General features: G+C 40.2%; 1 protein-coding gene across 1 annotated transcript; it reads left to right on the forward strand.

Moving 5' to 3' along the window:
* The first annotated feature begins 8,171 nt into the window (after positions 1–8,171).
* Positions 8,172–16,982, forward strand: LOC102063403 (hyaluronidase-1-like). Its single transcript, XM_026790342.2, has 3 exons — positions 8,172–9,149; positions 15,259–15,348; positions 16,485–16,982. Exons 1-3 carry the CDS (start codon positions 8,196–8,198, stop codon positions 16,911–16,913), a joined length of 1,473 nt encoding a protein of 490 aa, XP_026646143.2. The 5' UTR covers positions 8,172–8,195; the 3' UTR covers positions 16,914–16,982.
* Positions 16,983–25,034: the final 8,052 nt, after the last annotated feature.

Below are 25,034 nucleotides of genomic sequence, written 5' to 3' on the forward strand. Positions count from 1 at the left end.
TTATTTACTGCAAGCAGAGATTTACAGTGGAAATGTGCAAATGTTTTAAGAGTTTGCCAACATATTAGGAATTTTTAGCTGACTAAAGGATACATTTTTCCTCTCACAAGATTATAAATGCTTAATACCTCCATGAATTCAACTGGATTATTTCCAGATTTATACCCCTCAATTAATTTCAATTGAATTTTCTTGAATTACACTATCTGAAAGCATAATTCATCTTTGTGTGAGCTAAAGTTAATTTAGCTTAGAGCATTTTCTCAAGAATAAACCAAGGCCTGATTGTAGGCATTCTCTCTGTTATCAATTTGACTTAATTTTTTCTCTTATAAGTGCCTCTAATAACAATAAACCTTTCAGAAAATGAATGTGTGAATTTAGCAGATGGTGTGAAAGAAGCTAAACTATTTTAAATGCTTTGCAACAATGTAAACTCATGTATTATTTATTATACAGTATTACCAATTCATACATTCTTAGAAGCTATTAAAATTCCATGCCAGAAGGTAGGATGTATTCTATTAGTGTCAATTATTGTTCATGGTCTTCAGTTAAGAATATTTAGTGATAAAATTAGGAGGAAAATCTATAAAAAAGTGAGAACTTTACAGAATGCTTGTGGTTGACACTTTAATTTTTACCCATTCAAGGTCAGAGCCAGAAGAGGGTACTGAACAATGCTGAGGATATTAGTCTTAATTATTCAGGGAATTAAGGCTTTAACAGCTCTGATACTCAATATGGCTCCTCCAACAGATATAGCCCACCCATTTCTTTTTCTCCTTTAATCTTTGCATTTTACAAATTTTACAACTTTAAATATTGGAATATTTTTTCCTAGAATACCTTTGTCTTCAGTTTATAATGCAATAGAAGCAAATGCACTGGCATTGAAACTAACAATGCATCAGGCTTTTGCATAAAGAAATTAGATCAGTGATTAATGTATTAGATGCAAGCTAAATTCATGTATTTGATGTATAAAATGGTATAATACTCCAGATATTTCTTCCACACACAAAATACTTCTTTTACTCAGTCCTTCAGTAATTGAAAAATTGTTTGTGGTTCATATGTATTCCATCTCCCTCTACTGTATAGACAGATTTAAACCATATTACTTTATCTTCCCCTGGTATTCAAAGTGTCATCAATAATCTGCAGTGATTTAAAATGACAGCACAATCTTTTATCTACTGTAATGGTGGGACTCATGATCTGTATCTTTATTTTCCCTCTGTCATTGTGCTGAGTAGCTCTCAATCTTGCTGGTGCCAGTGAAAGGACTTGCACAAGAAACAATGTGTGTGAACATGCAGCCCTCTGGCCCCCAATAGCTAGAGACAGATGCATTACAGGTACAGGAGGATAGGCCAGGACACAGGAAGGACTACAATGGTTATTTTTAATAGAATCATTTCAGGATCCATGGGAAAATATCTTGTCATACCTGTTTTTTTCCCTTTCATTTCCATGCTTCCTTGCAGTCTTTTCTCTAGTTTAAGCCATGACACAAGCTGCACGTAACAGAAAGAGTAAAACTAAACAGGAATTGCCTAAGCAAAACTCTGCCCCAAAAATTATTTACTGTAAATCTTTGATATGCACCAAAGAATGTCCTCTGGCATTTTCCATTTGCTTTTACATGAATAATCCACAGTGCACAACAGCATCAGCAATGATAGCAGCATATGCCTGAATCCCCATTTCCTTGGTCTTTGAATTTCTTTTCATATATTTTGCACAAAAATAAAGAGATGCTATTCCATGCTTTGCAACCTGGTATTTATGTTCACCTATTGGAAGTGAACTGTAATATGTCAATCATATATTCATTTCTGAACTTTGATCTTTAAGAGAGATTACAAATATAGAATCAGAATTTTAGAATGGTTTGGGTGGAAAAATACCTTAAATATCATCCAGTTCCAACCCCCCTGTCGTGAGCAGGGATGCCACTCACCAGATCAGGTTGCTCAAAGCCACATCCAACCTGGCCTTGAGCATTTCCAGGAGTGGGGCAACCACAACTTCTCTGGCTAACCCGTGCCAGAGGCTCACCACCCTCACAGTGAAGAATTTGTTCTCTGAATCTAATCTAAACCCAGGGTCTTTCAGTTTGAAGCCATTCCCCCTTGTCCTTTCATTACATGCCCTTGTAAAAAGCCCTTCTCCATCTCTCCTTTGGGCCCCCATTAGGTACCAGAAGGCTGCTCTCAGGTCTCCCCAGAGCCTCCTGTTCTCCAGGCTGAGCAACCCCAACTCCCTCAGCTTGTCTTTATAGGAGAGGCACTCTGAGCACCTGAGCATCTTCATCACGCCCTTCTGGACACACTGGAACAAATCCATGTCCTTCTCATACTGGGGGTCCTGGAGCTGGGTGCAGCATTCCAGGAGGGTTCTCCTGGGGGCCGAGCAGGGAGGCAGGGTCAGCTCCCCTGGACTGCTGGTCATTATTCTCCTCATGCAGCCCTGGCTGTGGCTGGCTTGCTGGCCTGCAAGCGCAGGATGCTGGGTCATGCTGAGCTTCTCATCAAGCAGCACCCCAAGTCCTTCTCCTCAGGATGTTCTTGGCCCTCTGTACATTTTTAACTTGGGATCTAATCTGAGAAATATAACTGGAGAATGATAAAGATATGCGAGTCAAGAGACTGAAAACTGGTAGTTGTGAGGATACAGTGGATGCTTAATCTGTCTCTAATGAAGTTTTACATTGTGCACCACAGGAGGTTTCAAGACAGAATACTTCTGTTAAGATGGTATACTCTGTCCAATTTTCCAGCTTACTCATGAAAGCACTATTGAATAAAAACAGGAAAAAACAAGAGGTTTGCATAGTTTTCAAACAGTAAAATAACAACAGGGTCAGACCAAGACAGATTCAAAATTGACAGATTTGGTCATTCCTGTGTTTCCGAAGAAGACAAAGAAATATACAAACGTGTAGATAAACACAATGTAAATACATATGATATGCATATAAACTATACCTCATAGGGAATAATGTGTCCATGCACGAGATTTTTAAAATAATTTGCAAGCAACTTTGAAATGTGATTGTGTGGAAAAGTACACACCCCCCCCCCCCTTAAATACAGTGGAAATGTCTGTATTTCTTAGCCATAATAATAACTTCTACACAAAATGAGGTCAGCCTACCTTCAAAAAAAGACACTTCTAGCTGCCAATTTTATACATTCTTCAGTGGAATTCAAATAATTCAGTTTCATTTTCTCCCTTTTTGTTATCAGATTTTATTTAATTTTCTAGAAAAATAATTTCCTACAAATATGAGAAATACCAGTTAAAATGAATATGTTTGCCATGAAACAAAGTGTGAAGTGGGCTCAGCAGATGCAAGATAAGAGTCAATAGCACATATAAGAGGCTGAAAACAAACCTGGAGAAATGTTGTAAATCTGGTTTACATCACAAAACAGGACCCTTTTGTTGGAAAAATAACCTTTCCTCTGTGAGTTAACTGTACTCTTTCCTAGTCTGGATTTTAAATTATGTTAATCAGGTACTGCTTATGAGGGAATCATGAGTGGATGTTACCATAGGAACTACAGATTTTTTTAAAAAGTTTATTTTTGAATTTTGAAGTAATTATTGACTTCAATGACAGATGTCCAGTATAATACATACTTCACAGATTAAACCAATAAAGTTATGGGTAATTGTATGGAGTATACTTCAAGTCAGCACATAAATGAGTATAAAATGAGAGGATGACTTTGGTGGCTGTTATGAAGTTGTGTGGTCTGGTTATATGACCAACATAAAAATCATAATAAGCAGCAGCTGCAATGTCATCTGTTGCAGTGCAAAAAATGCTGGGATAATCAATAAAAGCCATTAGAGAAGAATTGTCCATCTAGAGAACACCATTGATCTGTATTGGAACACATGGTGTGCCAATAGGTTTCTTTAACATGACAGTCTATATTTTTATGAATTTTAAGTAGTGTATTTTGTAATCAAAGGGTGCAATTAAGATGTCTAGTTCAGTTGTTTTCAACTATTTGGAAATCAAAATAGAGTGGAATTCCGACTAATAAACACAGTTGAGTACAGGCTGGACTAAGCCTGTAAAAAGTAAACATTTACTTGGGAAAAGTAAATGTTTGCAATTTTTACAAAAATTATGAGGAGAATATGCAGAAATGAACTGATGTTTCAAGAAATTTAAGAAATGGCAAAATTCAAACTTACTAAAGGATATATTGAAGTCCATCCACAACCTGCTTCATCCTAGACTGCATAACAGAAACTGAGGCAAATAGAAAACTACGTGTCATTTTGTGCAGTGAAAACATGATTCAGAATTTCCTGAATAAATAGAAAACCCTCATCAGCTTTGTGAGATTTGAGAGATCAGACCCCATTTCATTCCCTTGTGAAGAACTCATTTTTGTTTTTAGAATATAGAGCAGAAACTCTGAGAGCATATTCTGCTCTGAAAACACTGTAGCATCACAGAAAGCTACTGCATGTTTGAGAAGTTAAACCGAGCATGATAATGTGTCATTGAATCAAAAAAGGGAAAAAAGGGAGAATTTGAACCAAAGTTGATAATGAGCTCCAGGGAAGAATCGTTAGTGTCTGTGCTCATTAAAAGCAGGGATTAAAGCACTCCAATTAGTGCCCATGCATGAGAGTAAAAAGGATGAAGTCCAAAGACAGAGCAGTGGAAATTGTATTAAAAGATGTTTTGTTCTTGTTTAGAGGTTCCTTCATGCATTTGTGAAACAACAGATAATTTATTTTCTCATCATTCAGAACTATAGGCTTGTCTGCTTCTTTGCAAACTTGTTTCCCTTGCCTTCAGAAGACTTTTTAAAGAAAAAGTATCTGTAATTAAATTCCCATCTACAAATAACATCAGAATTAATTGCAGATTAATGAAACTATATTGGAATTTTTTAAAATTATGATCTTTTTATTCTAATTAGCTCCCATTTAAGGAACTTTGCATATGGTAATGTGTCCTGTGTGGAATAAAAAGTAGCATGAAAAGTGAGATGCTTTGCAATGAAATGCAATGCTTTAATTGCAGTGAGATGTTTTAGCCATCTAAAAGGTGGGCATGGTATCTATGCACTCATCATCTTGTTTAAATTAATAGAGATTAGCTGGGTAGCTAATTCCATGTAGCTTTAAATAAGGAATTTGCAGCAACTTTTGGAGGTATCAAGTATTCACTAGAGGATTGTGAATAACTGCCCTTGATCAGATCCTAACTTCTAAACAGCTTGAGCAGGATTACACAGATTTCCACTTTTTTTTTTTTTTTTTTTTTTTTTTGTGGGATTCGTCTTGCAGGGTGCAGAAATCTGCATGTCTAGAGTTGAGCAACATGTCAAGCCTTCTTCACAATTTCAAAGATTTGGTCAATCCAAACATTGAGAATTATTTGACATTTCCTGAGATAAATGTTTTCATTTTGTCACTTGTGATGTTTTGTCCTGAGTGAACAGCTCTGGGGGTGAGCCAGGGACCTCCAGAGGTTCCTTCCAGCTTCAACCACTCTGTTATTTAAAGTCTTGTCAGGGGCTTTAGAATCTTGTCAGGCAATAAGAATAGCCCAAGAACTAAAAATACATAACTTAAAATTACCCTGCAGTATTATCTCATGAGCTAACTCTGTTATGATTTATTATCTGCAATATTCTAATGTCTAGGGTTCCCAGATCTAGACATGAACTGTACTGTGTTAGTCATTAATACTAAAAAAATGATCTAATTATATGTACATAACAACACAAGGCTGAACAATCCAGCATTTGGATTGTGGGAACAGGAAGCTGGGATCTTTTCCCAGATATTTTCTTACTCAGAAATTCACTAAAGATCTTTTCCCTTTTCCTGATGCTCTTCCCATTTCATCTGAGCTACCCTTTTTGAGAAAATTGATGTTTATCTTATAGATTTGTTCACATGTATTGCAAAGCAATCCAGTCTAAATAATGAAAAATCACTTCCTGATGTAGTAAGATAATTTGCTATATCAAAGAAAAAATGCAGAGTACTGTGGTGTGTTCTTCAGTTTGTATAAAACAGGAAGTGAAAGGCAGTTTTTGCAGCTTTTTTGTTTGTTTGTTTGTTTGCTTGTTTTTCTCACGCCATGGCATTACTTAGGTGATTATGCAAGACTGAAGAAAAATGAAGAAAAATATTCCAGTTAAAAGCATAAAACTTCCTTCCAACAGATCAGTGCAGTGAAAATAACCTTCCATCCTTTTTGAACAGGCAGGCTTTTAAGTAGTGTTGGCTTGGTGGCAATGGCCCATTTCACTCAAGGATGTTGTCCTCAATAGGATCTAGAGGATTATGAACAACATGTTAAAACTTGGGAGCTAAATCTGTATTTAGGTCTACAGAACAAGCATTCAGAGAGTGGGTGAGGAAACAACAGAGCATGACTGTCTAGCTTGGTGGTGAGGGCTGGCTCCTGGGAAATCCTGTGTCTTGGCTTCTTGCAGTCCAGCCTTTCACACCCTACCCCAGCCACAGTTCCTGCAAATTGCTTCCTTCTCATCTTGGGAAGCTGCTCTCTTATCAGACCACAGGTCAGGGAACCCAATGCTTTTCTGGGAGTGAGGATGGAAACCCACAAAGCTGAGGACAGAGAAGGGCTGTTCTGCAGGAGACATAAAGACAAAGCAGAGTTTAAGGGAAAAGCAGAAAAGTAGGAGAGCAGTGTCAGACAGGAAAAAATCCATCAAACCCAGAGGATGGAAGAATGGCATGGAAGGACAAATGAAAGAAGAAGAAATCCTGGATTATATAATTTATTAGAGCAAACATATTTTCAACCAGGGGGAAGCTCTTCTAGTCAGTGATCAACTGATGTTAACTGAGGAAATACCAGGGACAATTAAAGCTAGACTTTATAGGCAAGGAAAGAAATCACTAAAATGGATGTAAAAATAGGGAAACATCCAGTTTCAGGACATTTAAAATTCACATATCTGAAGCATGAATTGAACCTGCAACACACACAATGATTGCAGTAATTTAACATGTGCCTAAAATGGTGAATGATAGAAATAACAACTGAGATGATAAACTATGTATATTCATAGAGAAACCCTTTTAATCATCTCTGTAGCATAAAAAGATCAGCAAAGAAATCTGAATAACAAACCCAGGACAGAGCTGATCTGCGCTCTGGAGCAGAGACAGATTTTGGAGCAGAGGCAAATTCTGGAGCAGCCTCTTGTGGACATGGGGTACAAAGCAGGGATGTGTCTGGGGTACCAGCAGCCTTGCAGCTCTGGCAGCTCCCAGAGTGCTGCAGCCCCAAGCCAGTGTGACTATCAGGGAAAACATCAGACCCTGAAAAGAAAAATTAATATGAATATCCCTCACTTCTAAAAACTAGCCCCTTTTTCAAAGATACTGCATGTTCTTTCAGCTAGTTCAGATCTGTTTAATCTAATTTATCTTCTTTAACATACAGATATTTAATTTGTCTTTGGAATAAGTAGCTTGGGCCACTAAGTCATTAGTGGTATCCCTCTCCTAGCCTGCAGATTGATTATCAGTCTTGCATCTATTCATTTAGAAAATGAAAATAAAATTCAGGTGTAGATAACAATATTTTCATATCCTGAAAATTGCAGAGTTTCTGAGTTGTCTTCATTAATCTGTGTAAGGTAGAAGTGTCTGCCTTTTGTTTAAATTACCTTTCCTATTGTGACCATTTGAATATACAGATAGTAAAGGCTGTAGCCCTGCTGTGATGATTTCTAGGCAAGTCATACTGACCATAGCAGAGCTGGTTTGAAAGCTAAAATTTTGAATGAGAGCACATTCTTTTTTCACACTGCCATTTTAGGTTATTACTTTATTATGTAGTTTTTTAGACATGAGGGAGCAAATAAATGTTATGGAAACATCTGAAACAACTGTGTGAGGAGTCTGGGTGAAAAGAAAGTGAAGTTTCCAGACTGTAGTCCATAAAAATATTTTTCAAGGCATTTGAAATTAGTGTTAACTTTTACAAGATCGGTTTTGCACTTTTCTCTCTTTCTATTATCAAAAGCAAATCAATGTTATCAAAACGTTATCAAAAGCAAATCAAACCAAAAGACATCCCGTTATGATTCATGCTGCCCTTCTAACATCTTATCTTGGTTTTGTCTTCCAGGGCACACCACTGCCATTTTGCCGGAGGACCCCAGGCCATGGCTGCGCGGGTCGGAGCGCCGGCAGCGCTGGCAGTGGTGGCAGTGGTGGCAGCGGTGACAGCGCTGGCCCTGCTGGCTGTGGCTGAGGTGGCGCTGCCCAAGCCGGCGCGGGCGCCCCCGGTTCTGCACAAGCCTTTCCTGGTGGTGTGGAACACGCCCACCGAGCAGTGCCGGCTGCGGTACAAGGTGGACCTGGACCTCGGCGTTTTTGACATCGCATCCAACATCAACGAGACTCTGAGTGGATCCAACGTGACAATCTTCTACCACACCCATCTGGGACACTACCCCTACTACTCAGATAATGGGGATCCCGTTAATGGAGGGGTGCCCCAGAACGAAAGTCTTATCAAACACCTCAGCAAAGCAAAGTCTGACATTGACTATTGCATACCCATGAAGAAATTTCAGGGACTTGCAGTCATTGACTGGGAAAACTGGAGGCCCCAGTGGGATAGGAACTGGGGCAATAAAAGCATTTATAGAAATAAATCTCTCGAGATTGTTAGGAGACGGCATCCTCGGTGGTCAGAGGACAAAATTAGGAAAGTGGCTAAAGAGGAATTTGAAAATGCTGGCAGGAGTTTTATGAATAACACCATCCTTCTGGCTGAGCATATGAGACCAAACGGTTTGTGGGGTTACTACCTTTACCCAGACTGCTACAATTACGATTACAAAGAACACCCCCAGACATACACAGGGAAATGCCCAGCCATTGAGTCCTTCCGCAATGACCTCCTGCTCTGGCTGTGGAGGGAAAGCACTGCTCTCTACCCTTCTATATATCTGGATTATGTACTGAAGTCAAGTCCAAACGCACTAAAATTTGTTCACTATCGGGTTAAAGAGGCAATACGTGTTGCCTCAATTGCTAGAACAGACTATGTTTTGCCAGTATTTGTTTACTCCAGACCATTTTATGCCTATACTTTTCATGTTTTAACAGAGGTAAGCAGACAGACTTCTTTCAAAATGTAGAAATTAGAAATAGCCTCTTGGAAAAAGTATGTTCTAAAAGCGCTCACACATTTGTTTTTCATATTTAAGGTAGCCCCCTGAGAGGAAGTACTGTAGTCACAGAACAAAACTCTATGCCTTTCAAGAGTTAATATTGCAGTGGTTTGGTCTACCTCTGTGAGATAACATTGTATATTTTTAATGAAGGTGGTTTAGAAAGAAAGTACAAAGAAATATATTTCTTAAGGTAGTAATTCATTTTGAGATTTTTATTTTTCAGGGCAGCTTGTGAAATGAGCTTGACAGATATTGTTTAAAATTAATTAGTGCAATGGAAAGATAAACTTTCATGAGAAAGGATCCTCAGGGTTTTTTTTGTTTCTTTATGCAAATGTAAATTCATTCAATATAGAAATAAATTAGTTCAAGTAAAATAATCTGTCCTGGAGTTCCTAACTCCTGCATGATGAGCATTGGCCATCTATCTCACTTGTCAGAAGTACAACATTTTCATGTCCAACATTTGGTGCTGAACTGTGGAGTCTTTTTATCAAAGAAACCCAGTTTTTGAGTCATGCAATGTCCCATCAACCAGTGTTCAAGTGCAATAAATATGTACTGGCCACAACACTGATGGTAAATTATATATATGCAAATCTCAGACTTTCTGGATATGTAGTGATGATTGTTGCTCTTTGTTTATGCACATAATAGAGATGCACAGACACTTATTCATTTCTCTAATAGTTGCTTCAAGTGCCAAAAGCTTTTCTTTGGTTTCTTTCATTCCATGAGAAAGGAGAAAATCTGGGACAGGGAACTCATGGAAATAACCTCTTGATGACAAAGGTCATCTGAGGGTGCTCCCTCCTTTTATTTTATGGAGAGCCGGTGGGAGATTCCTTCTAATGCTGCCAGAGACAAGTTCCTGACTCAAACCAGAACAAACCAGAAGAAGGGAGACAAATGGCAAGAGAAAAGGCAAAGTTCAGTCAGTAAACCACAGGATGTGTGGAGCTTCAGCTGGGAGCTGGAGCTGAGGAGGTGCGGCATGATCCCTGAGAGCCTGAGAAATGCTTCAAGCTGACCCCAGGAAGCAAATTTTACTTTCAGGCTGCCCCTGAAAAGCGCACTGTACACAGAAGTAAATTAGGAATTTGGTCTGGTTCATTTTCAGCAACCAGAAACTCTCCGGAGCTGTTTTCTCTGTGGAAATCACAGGTGCTAGCTGACTCAGAAATGATGGGCTGATAGGCCAGCCTAGTCCTGAAGGCAAGGAATCACTGGGGCCAGTACAGGCAGAATGCCACCCAGAAGAAGAAGAACTCAGGCTAGGAAATACATAAGAATTTTTCAAATGTAGTCTGTAATAATACATTTTTATAAAATTAATTAGTCCCTTGATCAATATAAAAATACCATGCAAGCTATGAAAACTACTATGCTGTTACCAGTTATGTGTGAGTTCAAAATCTGTGGTAGTAGATAGGTACTGTTTTACCTTAAGCTATTTTCTGAACAGTACAGTAGCAATTTGAAGTGATACTTCTCTCAGGTTACATTCTTTAACTCACCAGCCTGCTTTCTGGTTGCATGTAGCCATTTACTTTTGGATGTTTGAAAGATGGCTTTACAACTTTAAAAAGATCTTTACATAGCCAGAGAAACATATTTGGATTATGCTCCACTACATATTTTCTAAAAAGGACAGCATGGGCAGGTACTCAGCATGGGGCAGGGCTTAACGTGGCCAGACTATACACATCACCTGTGAGAACAGCTTGGGTTCTGACAGGAACTTGCTGGGTTGTATTTAAAAACATAGAAATGATCCAAAATATAATATTCTTGTATTCTTTCATAGCCCTGGAGCCACTGGGATAGTTTAAATGTGGTTTTGTATGTTCAGGTTTTAGACTAGGTTGGAGCTTCTCGTTTAACCCATGCCAAGCCTGTAAGTGATGCTCACAAAGTTACAAGCAAAGCATGAAACCTCTGAGCTCCAGACACAATGTGCATGAAGGTGAAAAGGAAAGGTCCTAGGACAATGACATCCAGGCTAAATGGCCACAGAAAAATTGGAACAGTGGGCAGAAGGGATAGTTGCCTGATTTCTGGCAGGGACTGGGCCAGGACAACCACAGCTTTGCTCCATTGAGCTGTGCAAGAGCTGTGCTTTCTATCCCAACAGAAACACTACTGACATTCAAGACTTGTGTGCAAGCCCTTCTGTACAAAGGGCTCATGTGAAATTGCACAGTGAAATCAGAAAAAGTGGTTGTGAGTCAGAGTCACTGAGGGAGAGACACAGGTCTATCAAACCTTCAGAAAGATGAAAGGCCCAGGTCCCAGACAGATGCTGTAGCTGTGTGTGCTGTACCTTTCACCCTGACTGCATCTGGAAATCAGGTGAGTTGTGCATAAAGTGTCTGAGAAATTAATCCTACTTTTTCTCTTGGAAACCATTTATAAATTTGGAATTGGGATCCAAATCTTTATGAAAGGTTTTTGTATTTGCTAGAAATGTGTACAAGCAGTTTGCCATCTGTAGGGTATTTAGAAACTTTCTGCTTAGACAATTCACTGCTAAGCTTGTGGGGGAGGGAAGTCACACAGTAGCATCTGTGCTTCCTGACTAGATGGCTGAAATCATTAATAAAGCAGGATGACAACTGGCAGATGATTAATAATGGATAGCAATCCTGTTGTTCCCCTACAGATAGTCTTTGATGACCAGGTGTGCATGTGTGTAGAGACCAACCCCTGCAACCATGCCAGGCTTGAACTACTAGTGCTGAATACAGAAAACTCCTGTCTGTAACCAAGGCTCTTCAAGATTACAGATATTTTTCTTTCCTCAACATGTAACTAGAACTGACTGTCTTGTTTCACACTCATCTGAAGCTCCAAAACTAAAGGTTTAGGTCACCTCCTACTCTTTTAAGGTCCAGTGCAGTGACTTGGGCGATCTAAATACAAAGAAATGTTGACAGAGAGTAGAGCCTCCTCCTCCTCCCTGCCAAATGCAGTATGCCAGGTGTCCATTTGGGGATAGCCCAGCCTAGTCTTGAGGACCTTAGGTAGTTGCACACTGCCCCCAAAAGCTTGAACAAAAATGAGCATCACAAGGGAAGAGGCTTGTTGACTTGTTAATCATTTGGACAAATACCAGTCACCAAAGTCTGATACAAGAAACAAATTAGGATTCCCCAGCCAGAAAAATGCTAAGATCTTAATATCTAAAATATAGATTTTTTTTTCATTGTATGTTTTCTTCCATATGAGGCTTTTATTACACTCTCAAAGAAGAGCCATTCCAGTGAGCCCCCACCAAGGCCCAGCTGTGCTGTATAGAAGGGGAACATGTTCACTCCCAAACCAGGACTGCTGTGTCTGAGGCAGCTGGTGGAGTTCATGGGCCTCACTCAGCTCTTCATTATCAACACAAATTTATTGTAAGCTGTAGTTGGGTTCACACTTGTTTCTCTTTCTCTCCTTTGAGCATTCATTGAGTTGGTGCAAAGTGAAATGGTATCAGACAGAGATGTCACCTGAAACTTCAGGATGAAGGTTACCCTCTCCACAGGGTTATCTGGAGATTATGTGTCAGACCAGCTCTTTCTATTTCTCTCTTTCTGGGAAGGACTCGTAGCACTCGACCTTTGTTCCAAAGAATACAAAAAGAGGAGATGTAAGGTGTAAGGAAAGTGATTAAATGAAGTCCTATACAATATTTTTGTGGTGAACTGCTGTTTTCACCAGCATCTAGCACCTGTGTGAGGGCTGAAAGAGTCCTTTAAGAATCCCTAGGAAAACATACCTTCCAATAAAATGCCAATTTTTGGCCTTAGCCAAAGATAAGTGCTGAATTTTTCAGTGTTGTCAAGGTAGTAATTCTAGATTGCAGGAAAATAAAGGAGTAGGTGCCTCAGGGACTTAAGTCTGAAATTATCAGTGCCACTGGACTTCACACATCTAGAGGCCTGGATGAACTTTAAGCATAAATTCTGTCAGCTTTATATCCATATGAATTGGACATGAAGTGCTGTAATATTTTTGTGATCTGATAAAACTAACAAAAGAAAGATGTGGGATATGGGCTTATAAAAATTTAGATTTACTGATTTCTTGTCAAGCACTCTAATTCCCAGAGCATATGACTTACAAAAAATTTATTTCAGGGTTTTCTCAGGTCCTAGTTCATCCAGCAATCCTAAATATTTATTGATTATTTATTCTGGATGTCTCATAAGTTTTAATTCATTTTCTTAATGAGATCTGAAATGTGTTAGTGCAAAATCACTCAACTGTCATGCGAGTAATGTAAAATCACAGTCCAGTCTTTGCCCCTGGGTAAACGTCATAAAATTTTTTTGCAGATGACAAAGGCCTTGGAACCCTCATTACCAACACAACAGACTGAATTCCACATTCTTTTAACATTTGATATTTTGATCTTTAATTAACATACTCCATTTTTTAAAAAACCTGATGAAATAACTAATCCCTATAGGAAATACCCATCCTCCTTAACCCCATTGAAAATAACATCTGCAGTCCACAGGTGTTAGGATATACCACTATCCTTTAAAAAGTACTTCTGGTCTGTATGCTTTTAAGAGTAATGACAATCTCTAAAAGACTCTTTGGGTGATCAGCAGCAACAGGAGCTTCAGGCAAGACCAGTTACACCTTAAATCACTCTGAACTCTGCACTAGGAACCAGTAGGCAAACTCTACTCTTCCAGACTTTTGCAGGTTCTCCTGTACTTTTTTTGTCCAACCTTTAGTTGAGGGTCAAAGCCACTGCCCACTCTGAATTCCCTGTAATTGTCTTCAACTCTTCAGTGGTTTCTCCCTTTACCATGATATTTATTTGGGGTTTTTTTTGTATCTCTCAGGCCACAAATGTTTCAGGAATGGAAATTCCATAACTATGGATTGATAAGTCAATGCAGGCCCGCTTACACAGAGGAATATATTATTTAGTAGTAATTAATATTAACACGGTTCTTCCACTCTGTAATTTTGCTTTTCTAAATTTGCCACCACCATACTGAGATAATTTGGTTGGTATTTTTGATTGTTCTCTAGTGAAAGAGTTGAAAAGACTGTATAAAAACCCTTAAGTATCTTTTAAAGGAATTTTCTCTTTGTCAAATTGAGAAATATTGTAATGTCTGCCATTACAAATACTGATCAGGAATTACTTTTTAATCAATTATTGTAGACAGAAATGGTTTTAGATGTAATTGAGCATGCCTTGAAATTTGTGGGAGAAGTTCTACATACTTTTGAAAATTTAATTGCATTTTTCTAGACCCAGTATTCATAATCTCAGAGAATGTCTTTAAGACACATTAAAGATACATTGGCATGTGATTGGCAAGGCACTGTTGACTCCTATTCAACACTCAGGCTGCTGTGGTGGAGTTGTATTATTGTTATTGCTATAACTCAGCTCCTTATTGGTTCAATTCTAAAAGTGGACATGGTTAAATATGCAGGTGTGTGCATTTGGTTTTTTTCCCCTCACTTGGCACTTTTATCAGGGAGAGAGATTAATTTTTCAAAGATATGTTTCTTGGACTAATGGCCTTCATGCTGGTAGAAGCAGCAGCCCTGCCTGTACCATGGCTAAAGCAGCACGAGTTAGACCCCGCCTAAAGCCATCAGCTGCAGCCAGACCCTGTAAGGGTGATCCATGATGTGTGATCAGACTGACCCACGATGTGTGATCAGACTCACCACCACCTGCCAAAAATGTTACCTAGGTATTTGGTAACCATTCAAAGATTAGTACATAAAATAGATCACTAAATCCTTACTCCCCCGGCTTGGTTGGAGGAACCCTTGTGAATAAATGACAAAGATTTCATTATTTAAGAGGCCCACTGATGAATGCCACCTATGCAAACCTTTGTAGAGACACTGAAGAACTTTCTAAACTAAACAGTGATTTTATTGAGAAGAATATACCACCGGACCAATGTTCCCTCTGGAGGAAATAAAAAGAAGCTATGCCTATATCCCAGTGGTTTTTTTTAAATTTTGCTTTTGTATATTTGTTTTTCTCATGTGTGGATTTGTCCTTTTTCAGAGGGATCTGGTCAGCACCATCGGGGAAAGCGCGGCTTTGGGAGCAGCTGGAGTTGTTCTCTGGGGCAGCATGCAGTACGCCAGCTCAAAGGTCAGTCAGATCACTTTCCCAGTTCTCAGGAATCACCTCAATAACTTCAGTCTTAGGAATCACCTCTTGTCTGGCACCACACCCTCCATACCTACCTTTATCAGTGCCATCAGCTAACAAGGGAGGAGGATGGCTCAGCACTACTTTCAGGTCTCATTAATTCTGTTAGGCTGAAAAATCCTGTTGCTCCAGAGCACATTGCTTTGGGCAGGTCATTTGTAGCTCAGTGGAATAATGCGTCCAGGTGAGGAGAAAGACATGTTTCAAAACAATGCCATACAAATATAAGCACAGCTTGTTTTACAGTGTTCTACTTTGTAACTATGACAATTGTCCAGATCGACTGGGAAGGAATGGAGCCTGGAGGTGAGGTATTTTCTCCAGTTGCTAATGTTGAAATATTACATGGAAAACAATGTCACAAGACAAGTCCCAGTTGCTCCTCCCAGGTTCTTCAGACTTTCATAAATAAACCTTTTTGAGGAGATGGGAGGCAGGACTGGATTTTCCCAGAAGGCATGGCAGGATAGCCCCCATTCCTAAACCTGGGCTTTGGTGCCCTCTCTGCTTTTCATGCAGTCTGCTGCCCTGCTCCTGAAGTCTCTGGCAAAGTACCACTGCCTTGGTCAGAGGAACCAGGAAATCTGAACTGGAACTTTCTAGTTGCAATTGCAGCAACTTCTGTGCTGGTTTATGAATATTATGTGGCTCCTGGTAAACTGAAGGTATTGGATCAGGGCCAGAGTGGTGACTTAATTTGTGCTTTAAAACCTGTAAGTCCCATGCACTTCTCCTAGTCAGCAGCTACCAGAAATCTCTGCTTAAGGGATGAGTTAGTCTCAGATGTGAACCATATGAACTCTCTTTCTGCCTCCTGGGACTCCTCCCTAGTCTCACACTATATGTTCCTACCAGGCATTCAAATAGTAACTATAGTAGAGGTCAATACTTTTCTAATCTTGAAAATAAACTAATTCAAACCAAATAGATCCCTCCAGTATCTAAGTCCAACAAAATTTATCTCAATGAATTAATTTGGACAAGAACAGTTTAGTAATAGCCTCTTTTTAGGCACAATGAACTTGGACATAATGCTAGATACTGAGATATGTGTTGTGGTTGTTTATTTTTCCCAGGAGAGCTGCTTAACGGTGAAGCGGTACATCGACGGACCTTTGGGGCACTATGTCATCAATGTGACCTCAGCAGCCAAGCTCTGCAGCAAAGTGCTGTGCAAGAAGAATGGCAGATGCATCCGCAGGAACAGTGACTCCTCTGCCTACCTCCATTTGTCACCCAGGGATTTCAAGATCCACATCCGTCAGTCGGAGAGGGGCCCCAGGTTCCAGGTGACTGGCAAACCCAGCCTGGAGAGCATTGAAGCCATGAAGCAGAGGTTTATTTGTCAGTGTTACCAGGGCTGGACAGGAGTATTTTGTGAATTGCCTGACCAAAGTCTATTGGAACACTGGGTTCATGTAGTGTTTAGTAGATCAAGAAAACAAAGCCTTTTTACCTTCCTCTTAGGAGCCATGCAGATTCTTCTGCTTTGTTCTACGCATTAAGGTCTTCTAAGGCAGTGCAAGGGAATAAAAATGGTGCCTCTAAGAGTTCTGTTTCTTAAAACAAATTATTGTAAATGGAAAAGGTATTCTTGACTAAATGATTTTATTCTGGTTTTGTAATTTTCAACTCCTGGAAATTTTTTAGACGATAAAACCTTTGAAAGCAATTTTTTGTCTGCTCCTTTACTCCTATCTTGTGTTTCACTCATGTGTTTGACAGATAAAGATTCTGTTGTTGCAGTGGTAATTTTACCTGAGGAAAAAAGTTGAATGAACTTGTGCAATGATTCAACCATGTAGAAGTTTAAAAAGATGAACACAGAACCTCTTTGTTTTGGGGGTGAGTGATTTAAGACGGTGATGAGGAGAGTCTTGTGGACCCAGGATTGGGAACTGTTCTCTGCAGCTCTTGCTGAAATCAAGTGGTACATTGTGTGAGCAGCTGCACTGTGCCCTGAGCCCCATTCATTGATCCTACTGCTTCTGGTTGAGCAATGTGAAGAGTATAAAGTTATACATCAGCACACGCTTTAAAAAATTTATATTTCAGTATTCTGATTTGTGTTACTTCCAGAGGTATTGGTATTTCCAGACCTATTGTTCTGCCATCAGTTTCAAAGATTCTATCTGACTGAACATCTCTGCAATTACTTTTAGGTGAGGGGTTCTGAGCTCTGAGAGCAGCGCTGGCCGCTGGTACCCAGCAGTGCTTCTGCCTGGGCAGGAAGTAGGGAGGCATTTCTTTTCTCACCCCCACCCCTTGGAAGGAGCCATCCGTGCTGCCTTTGGAGCTGCTACAGGTCTTTGCCTTCTGCTGGCTGGTCAGTGGGTGGGAAATGAGAACAGGCTGACAGACCCTACTGTCAGTGTGCATTTCCCTCAGCAGATCAGGAGAAAATGAAGAACTCTACTCATTGAAATATTTTGGCTTGCAGCCTTTGGCTTCAGATGGGGACCTCTCTGAAGGTGGTATAGCTTAATGAACTACTCATTACTGGTTAATTTAGCATCCATAACACACTGTTCTGTCAGGCTGTGCCGTGTCCATTTGCAGTTATTCATTGATTCACGTTCATGTGTGAACAAATGTATTCCACCAAAGACCTATCTGTCTTCCACGTGGCCTTTCAATGTAACAAACAATGGATGCCTTCACTGAATTGAAGACAAGCCCAAGAAATTTCCTATACCACTCTGACTTAATAAAATAATTTTATTTGAGATTTTTGTATGATGTGTTGGACTGAGTATTGTTCCAGATCATGGACACAAACCCACATGTTTGGGGCTAAGGCTTCTTTTTTGCCCTTAAAAGTGTCTGTATTGATCATCTGGGGCCTGACTACATTGATCATATCACACAGTACCCTATTCCTGTAGCAGTTTGGTTAACATCAGCAGGGCTGTATGGAGAAGATACTCAGCTGTGTAAGGAGGTCTGAATCATGTCTCTATGAACTATAATCTGCTGTATTCTCTGTAATCTCTCTATGTCTGAACATTTCTTCATGGCAACCCCACTTAACAAAAAATGTCTTTGCTTTGCCCAGAGCTGATTCAAAGCTGGTGTGAAAGGTGATGCTCAGATTCTCTTGAACCAAAGATCCAGCTCATAACAGACCTGCAGTGGATGTTAAGCCTGTCTTTACACCTGGACACTGAAATTGAGCAGACTTCAGTTGAGACTGAGTGACTTGGGGCCTATAGTGAGTCATTGTAATGTCATGTGCTGAGAAGCTCCAGGAGAGCTTTGCCACTGACCTTTTGCTTTGTAATGTGTAACAGCAATGGATGGCAGAAAAAGTAAAGGTAAAAAACTTCCTTATTTTGGTGGGGGAGAGGAAGGATTAAAATTGAAGTTTAGGAAAACTAACAGCTATTAAGAGCTAAGTCTTTAAATTGAAGTTATTTTGTTTACCTTATAAAACATTTGTATCTATACCTATAGATATATTCTACTTTAACTTGTTTATTCAGTTCAGATTTTGTTAAACTTCCAGGGAATTTACACCTACTTTAGTATCTTGAGAGCATAGAAACTGTTAGCCAGTTTTGCTAAATACCTGTCACCAATGTCAGTCTGTATTTAGACTGGATGCTCCTGGTTTGTGTAATGCTGTCCCATAGAGCTGAAGTGAAAATGTTGTAATGCTTATGCACTGTGTCAGTGAAATGTGTTTATAAAATGTTCTCTGTCACTTCATAATGTGTTTTCAATATTTCTGTATGCTTATAAGAATAAATGATGTTGAGACTTAAATAGATGATTTACTTGGGTAGCATAAATTCAATTAAACAAACATAAGGTCTTCATCAGTTAAAGTTCTGGCAATTTGTGGGAAATTTATGCAAAATGAGCAAATGCTATGGGTGAAATGTCAATGTTCATGATTCAGTCTGTGCTATATATCCTGTATGAGGAAATGCTGGTAGAGATAAGTACATAAGGCTCTGTCAGTTTATGTCAGAAATTTGTCCAGTGGTTCTTCTTTAGCCCAGGGCACAATTTCACACAGAAGAGTGTGTGAGTGTCTGTGGTAGTACATCTGTCTGGACACAAAGGCTTTTGAATTTAGGTCATGTATTTCTGTGAAAAGCTGCAAGCCGAGTTCTGCATCTGCATCACCAGGTTGTCTTAGGTAGATGACCAAAATCAGAATTTGGTCTAGGCTTAATAATTATTAAAGGAATCAAGTATCTAAGTGAATGTAATTTTACAATTTATTTTCCATTTCACCAAGTTAGAGCCCTTTCTTTTGTGAAGAAAGCAACATACAACATTATCCCTGGAAGAGGTGGAGCTGGAGGTAGCTCTGCTGCTGACTGAGGACAGGTAGAGATGCACATATGAATGTAAGGTATCTCATGTCCTGAGCGCTCCCATGTGGACCACCAACTACACCAGCCAGTACCAAAGTTAGGATGTATTTGATTCCTTAGCTCCACAAGTGGGTCACCTTACAGTACAAGGTCACTGTGTGGTGCTGCATTAGTGTCCTTTACCAAGGAGAATCCAGGGTGGGATCATGGCAGGTTGGCTGGAAACTGATGCTAGGCAGGACCACAGAGCATGCACCACATGGAGAACCATGAAATATAGTGAAAACCTTGGTAACAAGTAATTTTTTTTCCTTCATTTACCCTTAAATTAATACTACTCTTACAAATGATGAAGTAATTGGTTTACTTAATACAGGTTGTATGGTTCAGTCTTTGGAGAGCCAATCCAGCTTGTATCTGTAGTACATTGGAGAAGGGAGAGTTTGAGGCAGCAGAGAGCACTTACCATGATGTTCTTAGCTGGAACCAGTTCATAAACCACAGTTGATCCTGAGAAATAGATATTGATTTCTAGAGATAACAGAAATAGGAGTTTGTTTTATTTTATCTGAACCACTTCTGCTTCAAGATAATCATGGACCCAGACCCCAGTTCTTCCCAAATGCTGAGCTGTAGACTCCTCTAATTAGCTGAGGATAAGCAATACCAACACACTGACAGGCTTTCAGCTTTTATCAAGTTTTCTGATTTAGCACTCAAAAACTTTGAAATTTGGGGAAGCATTGTGCTCATTTCCTATTTGTCTCTCACCACAGCTAGGTGCTGCACTTAATAATAAGTTATAATTTGGGCAGCTCATAGAATGCCTGAGACTCATTTTGTTCCACTTCAGTCTGCCTGGTAAATGTGTGGGATTGTGGTTCCAACTTGACCAGCTTTAGGTGCCACTGGCATCTTCTTTCCACTCCCAAACTTTCCTCTCACTCCCACCCATCCATCATTGTGTGCTGTTCCCTGCTTGTGATGGCACAGCTGCTCAGGGACCCTTGACCTAATCTGGACTGGGAAACCCACCAGGTCAAATGTTCCCTTGTTAAAATACAGGTGCCTTCCCACAATGCTTTTTTTTTCTGAAGCTCACACAAATTCCTCTATCTGACTCACATGGTTCTGCCCATAATGTTGAGCCAGGGCTAAGGAAGTGGACAAAACCCACAAGGAAGTGGTAACAAAGCCATAAGCCGAGTATTGTCACCCAAGACAATGAACTGTGAGTGAGCAGCCTTGGTGTGCAGTTGGCAGCATCTGTCACAGCTCACCAGCTCAGTGGTGGCTGTGTGTGTGTGGCAGTGCCTGGCACCCCCTGCTCTCCTCCCTCCCTGGGTGACAGTGGGCAGCACATCCTCCCAGGGATGGGGACACTGCCATGGCAGGGCACTGCTGGGCTCCCCCAAACTGAGGGCTCCTTGCAGTGATCAGCCCAGGCCTTGCTGCCTCACAAGATGCCAAAGTCAGGTGAAATAAAACTCTCCTGGCATGGCCCAGCTCAGGAACATGGATATTTAATGTGTTTTCTGAAGTAGCCTTTTGCCACTGAGTCTTAAGGTTGAAAAAAGATGAAAAGGCTTCCTGGCTGAACATAATCATGTAGCTTCTTTGTGTTTCATCAGCTTTTTCCAAATGCAGTGTTCTCAGCTAGGATCAGTGGCTTTGTAAAAATGGGAATGATAGGATTGTTCAGAAAGGAGTTAACAGCTCTCACCAATGAAACCAACAGAATGAAATCTCAGACCAGTTGGAACTTGTAATGCTGCACATAAATACATTTTTGTATACAAATCTTCTTTTAAAACTCCTTGCTAAGATTAAAAAGATGTTGCTTAAATTAAAAATTATATCAGTTTTGCACTGAAACTATTTGTTGCAGACAATGAATTAAATTTGCACATCATGCACAATAAGGGTACATATGAAAGTTTTTTGCCAAAGAAAATTTGATGCTTAAGACACTGTGGCAGACACAATTTCTCTTTTCTTTATCTTTCAGGAAAACTAATTTCCTGTCAATCTGTGCTAGACTCAGAGGGTGGGAGTTTTTGCAAACACAGGTGTTTGCAAATAAAGATTACTCTAAAAACAAGTTGGAAATGATAGTTCTGTACACTTTGAAGAACCATACTGACTGGGAACAGTGCAGCTTCTCAGATACAAAAGTTCTATTCTTCTAAAAGCCTGAGGAAAAACAATGCTGTGACACATTGCTTAATGGATTTAAGTTGTTCTGAGTTGTTCTCACTCAGCCATGTCACCGTGCGCCTTCCATAGCATGAGGCAGTAAGGAGCAGCTAGAGGTCCCATTAGGAAATAGGGGAGAATTCCTCCAGAGGCTTCCCAAATTAATCTTGTTTTAACTTTGAGAGTTAACTTCGCTGCTTTTAACACTTACAACAGATCAGATTATCCCTTGTTGAATGTCAACACAGTAATTCAATGGCAGCATTTTTCTGATTCAGGGAATACTTTGTTTTAGCTGTAATAAGAAAACAAGGGGATGTGTGAATATGTGTTGATATCCGTAGATATCCACATGCACATGTAAATGAGACTGTGCATGTTCATAGTGTACTTCATGTGTCTGTGAGCTCCACTCAGCAGCAGTAGAACAGTTCTGAGGGGTGTGAGACTTTGTTTTCTGCCTGACTGGAGCAAGTTTGGAGCAGCTGCATAACCTTATAGCCTGGCATGCATGGCCTGTGCTGCTGCACAGATTATGTCTATTATGTAACCCTTTTACACAGGAAGCTAACAGCATCTAACAAGCTAAAAAAAAAGCAGACTTCTATAATTTCAAACAACGGTATTTTAAACTTCACTTATGTGGCTGCTTTTGTTTCAACATTAAATCTGTCCTCTTCAAAAATTTTATTGATTTTTTGACTACGGTGATATTTTAACACACTGGCAGCCTGTTTTCTCAGAGAAAGTCAGAGCTCCTTTGTCATTTTCCCATTATAGGAAAAACTTCCCTAGCTTTTATTTAAGGTGCTCTCCAATGTCTATGAAAACAAAGCAGCCTAGTGCATCAGTCCTGCTTTTTTTCCTCAGACAGTCAAGAAGTCTCATATTTGTGGGCAATTTTTGGAAAAATTATGTTTGTTTTTATGGTAGTAATAACCTTCTCAGTCAATTAGACAGCAGATTATTAAAAGCATTTATTGTATTGCTCCTTCCAACGCTGAGTTTGCTTGGTAGAACTAAAAGCATTTTGTTTTCCCCTCTGCTGAAGGTGCTCCTTGCCTTGGTTTTCTGTCCCACATCCCTGTGTGCTATGGAAACCCTGAGGGCTGACACCTCCTTCCTGGACGGCAGCATGGTCAGTGGCTCACGGACACAGAGCACAGCTGGGTTCCTCAGCTCACACTTGGCATTCACGTTGTGTTGCTACCCTTGCCCTCCAGGTGTGGCTGTGCTTGCCTGTCCATCATGAGAAGGAGTGAGCATTTTAATGCCTAGGGAATTGCATTTTAATGCCCTGAGCATTTTAGTGCCCTGGGAATCTGCCTCTCCATTTCTGCACATGGCTCCCAGCGGGAGTGTTTAAAAGGCTCATGCCAGGTATTGCCTCCCCTTGCTGGGCTGTCTGAGCTCCGTGGCACCGAGCTAAGACACCCAAAGCACTGGCAGGGCACTTTGATACAGGATTTCCTACATGGGAGACCAAGGGCCCTGCTGATGATTCTGATCTTCCTCCAGTGGGACCCAGGGATGGAGGAACACTTCTCCCAGGCAGGATGCAAGGTGGCTTTGGGAGAGACAGGACAGAGGCAGGGCCAGTGCAGGCCACTCACTGCTCTGTCAAAGGTGCTTCCTCAAGCTTCATAAAACTGAGTCAGGCTCAAAGATTCCATAGAGACCTCGAGTACCTACAATGGACAATGATGCTCTTTGCATGGGATTAATTAATACAAGCATGAACTGAAGTCCTTTGGAAGCTTTGGATTGCTCCTTGGACAAGTATTCTTTTCTTTAGTGTCAGCATCAAACTTCATGGTGTGGAATTAGGGCAATTTTTCTAAATCTAGAAGTAGGGAGGAATGAGACAAATTCTCCCTGGGCCTCCATAGGAATTCAGGTACTGATACACCTTAATTTAGAAGGGGTAATGATGTGTAAGCACCATTGTTGTATTTATCTCAGCAGCCATTCACAGGTCAGGGCATACTTGGATTAAAAACCAATAATAAGCCAACCTGATTTCACTGCAGATGCTAATTTGAATGGTAGAGCTACTTCACTTTTCACATTAACCTCTCCAGAAAAAAACTCCTAATTTTGTTTTGCTTTCTCCACTCTTAAAGGGGCACAACCTCATCTGCTGTAAGACAGTTTATCATCATAGACTTGGAGTAGCTGAAAAGCAGGCATGAAATATTCAAGTTTGCTTTGTTCACCTTGGAATTTTCCTTTTAGACAGGTGTTAGCCCATTAGTTCCCAGCACCCACCAGCTGCTATAAGGACTGTCAGCAGCAGTTCCTTGGAATATCCCCTCTGTGCTCCATGCAGTGAGCCAGCAGGTCCTGTGACAGCTGATGAGAGCTGGGTGAAAAGGCACTGCAGGGTCATGGCCCCTGAGAGAGGCTCATTAGGTTTGTTCAAAGTCTCCATCCATACATGAGGCTTACCCAGGTTTACACGAACCCTGGCTTAAAATATTTGCAATAATCCCTTAGGCTGACAACACTGAATTGTTGCATTTTCTGAAACACTAACATTTAGCTCTAATCTAATGCTCAGCTGCTGGGGATGAAAAAAAAAAATCAACCTTTTTGTTGTTATTGTGTTACAGCTATTCTGTAGGAGTAGGAAGAGAGGAATGTCACCCCTATCTGCTGGCTGGGTGCAAGCTGTAATCACTCTGCTGAGTGTGTGGGTGCTTGTTCTGCTCAGTCTGGGGGCTGATCTTACCCTACTTCAAATACACAGCAACTCTGCTGGACTCCAGGAAGGGTGGTGGGAGGAAAGTCAGCTCCTTTCTGCTGCACAGGGCTAACCTTCTGTTTAATTTCTATGTGAAGAACATGTTTGGAACATTAAGCATCACTGGTCTAATTTTCATTTAGGATTTACCTTACAATTGCATCAGGAAAGTGGGCAGAGGGGAAAGCTGCTTCTCAAAAGAAATAATTCAGCACTATTTAAAATGCTATGAACTGTAAGAGTGGCTGAGGGGGAGTCCAAGCAGTTCTGATGCTTTTAAATGGACATTTTTCCTCAGGCAGCCTGAAGTCAGGTGGCTGACTAGGTTGGATTGTTGTCCTCTGAGCACATGGCCCATCTCC

Source organism: Zonotrichia albicollis, chromosome 4 (assembly GCF_047830755.1).
Source record: "Zonotrichia albicollis isolate bZonAlb1 chromosome 4, bZonAlb1.hap1, whole genome shotgun sequence".
NCBI classification, from domain to species: domain Eukaryota; kingdom Metazoa; phylum Chordata; class Aves; order Passeriformes; family Passerellidae; genus Zonotrichia; species Zonotrichia albicollis.

Bases quoted from the DNA above. Each gene is read 5' to 3' on its own strand.
- LOC102063403 (XM_026790342.2), top strand. From the start codon at position 8,196: ATGGCTGCGCGGGTCGGAGCGCCGGCAGCGCTGGCAGTGGTGGCAGTG. The intron at 9,150-15,258 runs GTAAGCAGACAG...GTCCTTTTTCAG, and splicing joins CTTTTCATGTTTTAACAGAG to AGGGATCTGGTCAGCACCAT. The intron at 15,349-16,484 runs GTCAGTCAGATC...TATTTTTCCCAG, and splicing joins TGCAGTACGCCAGCTCAAAG to GAGAGCTGCTTAACGGTGAA.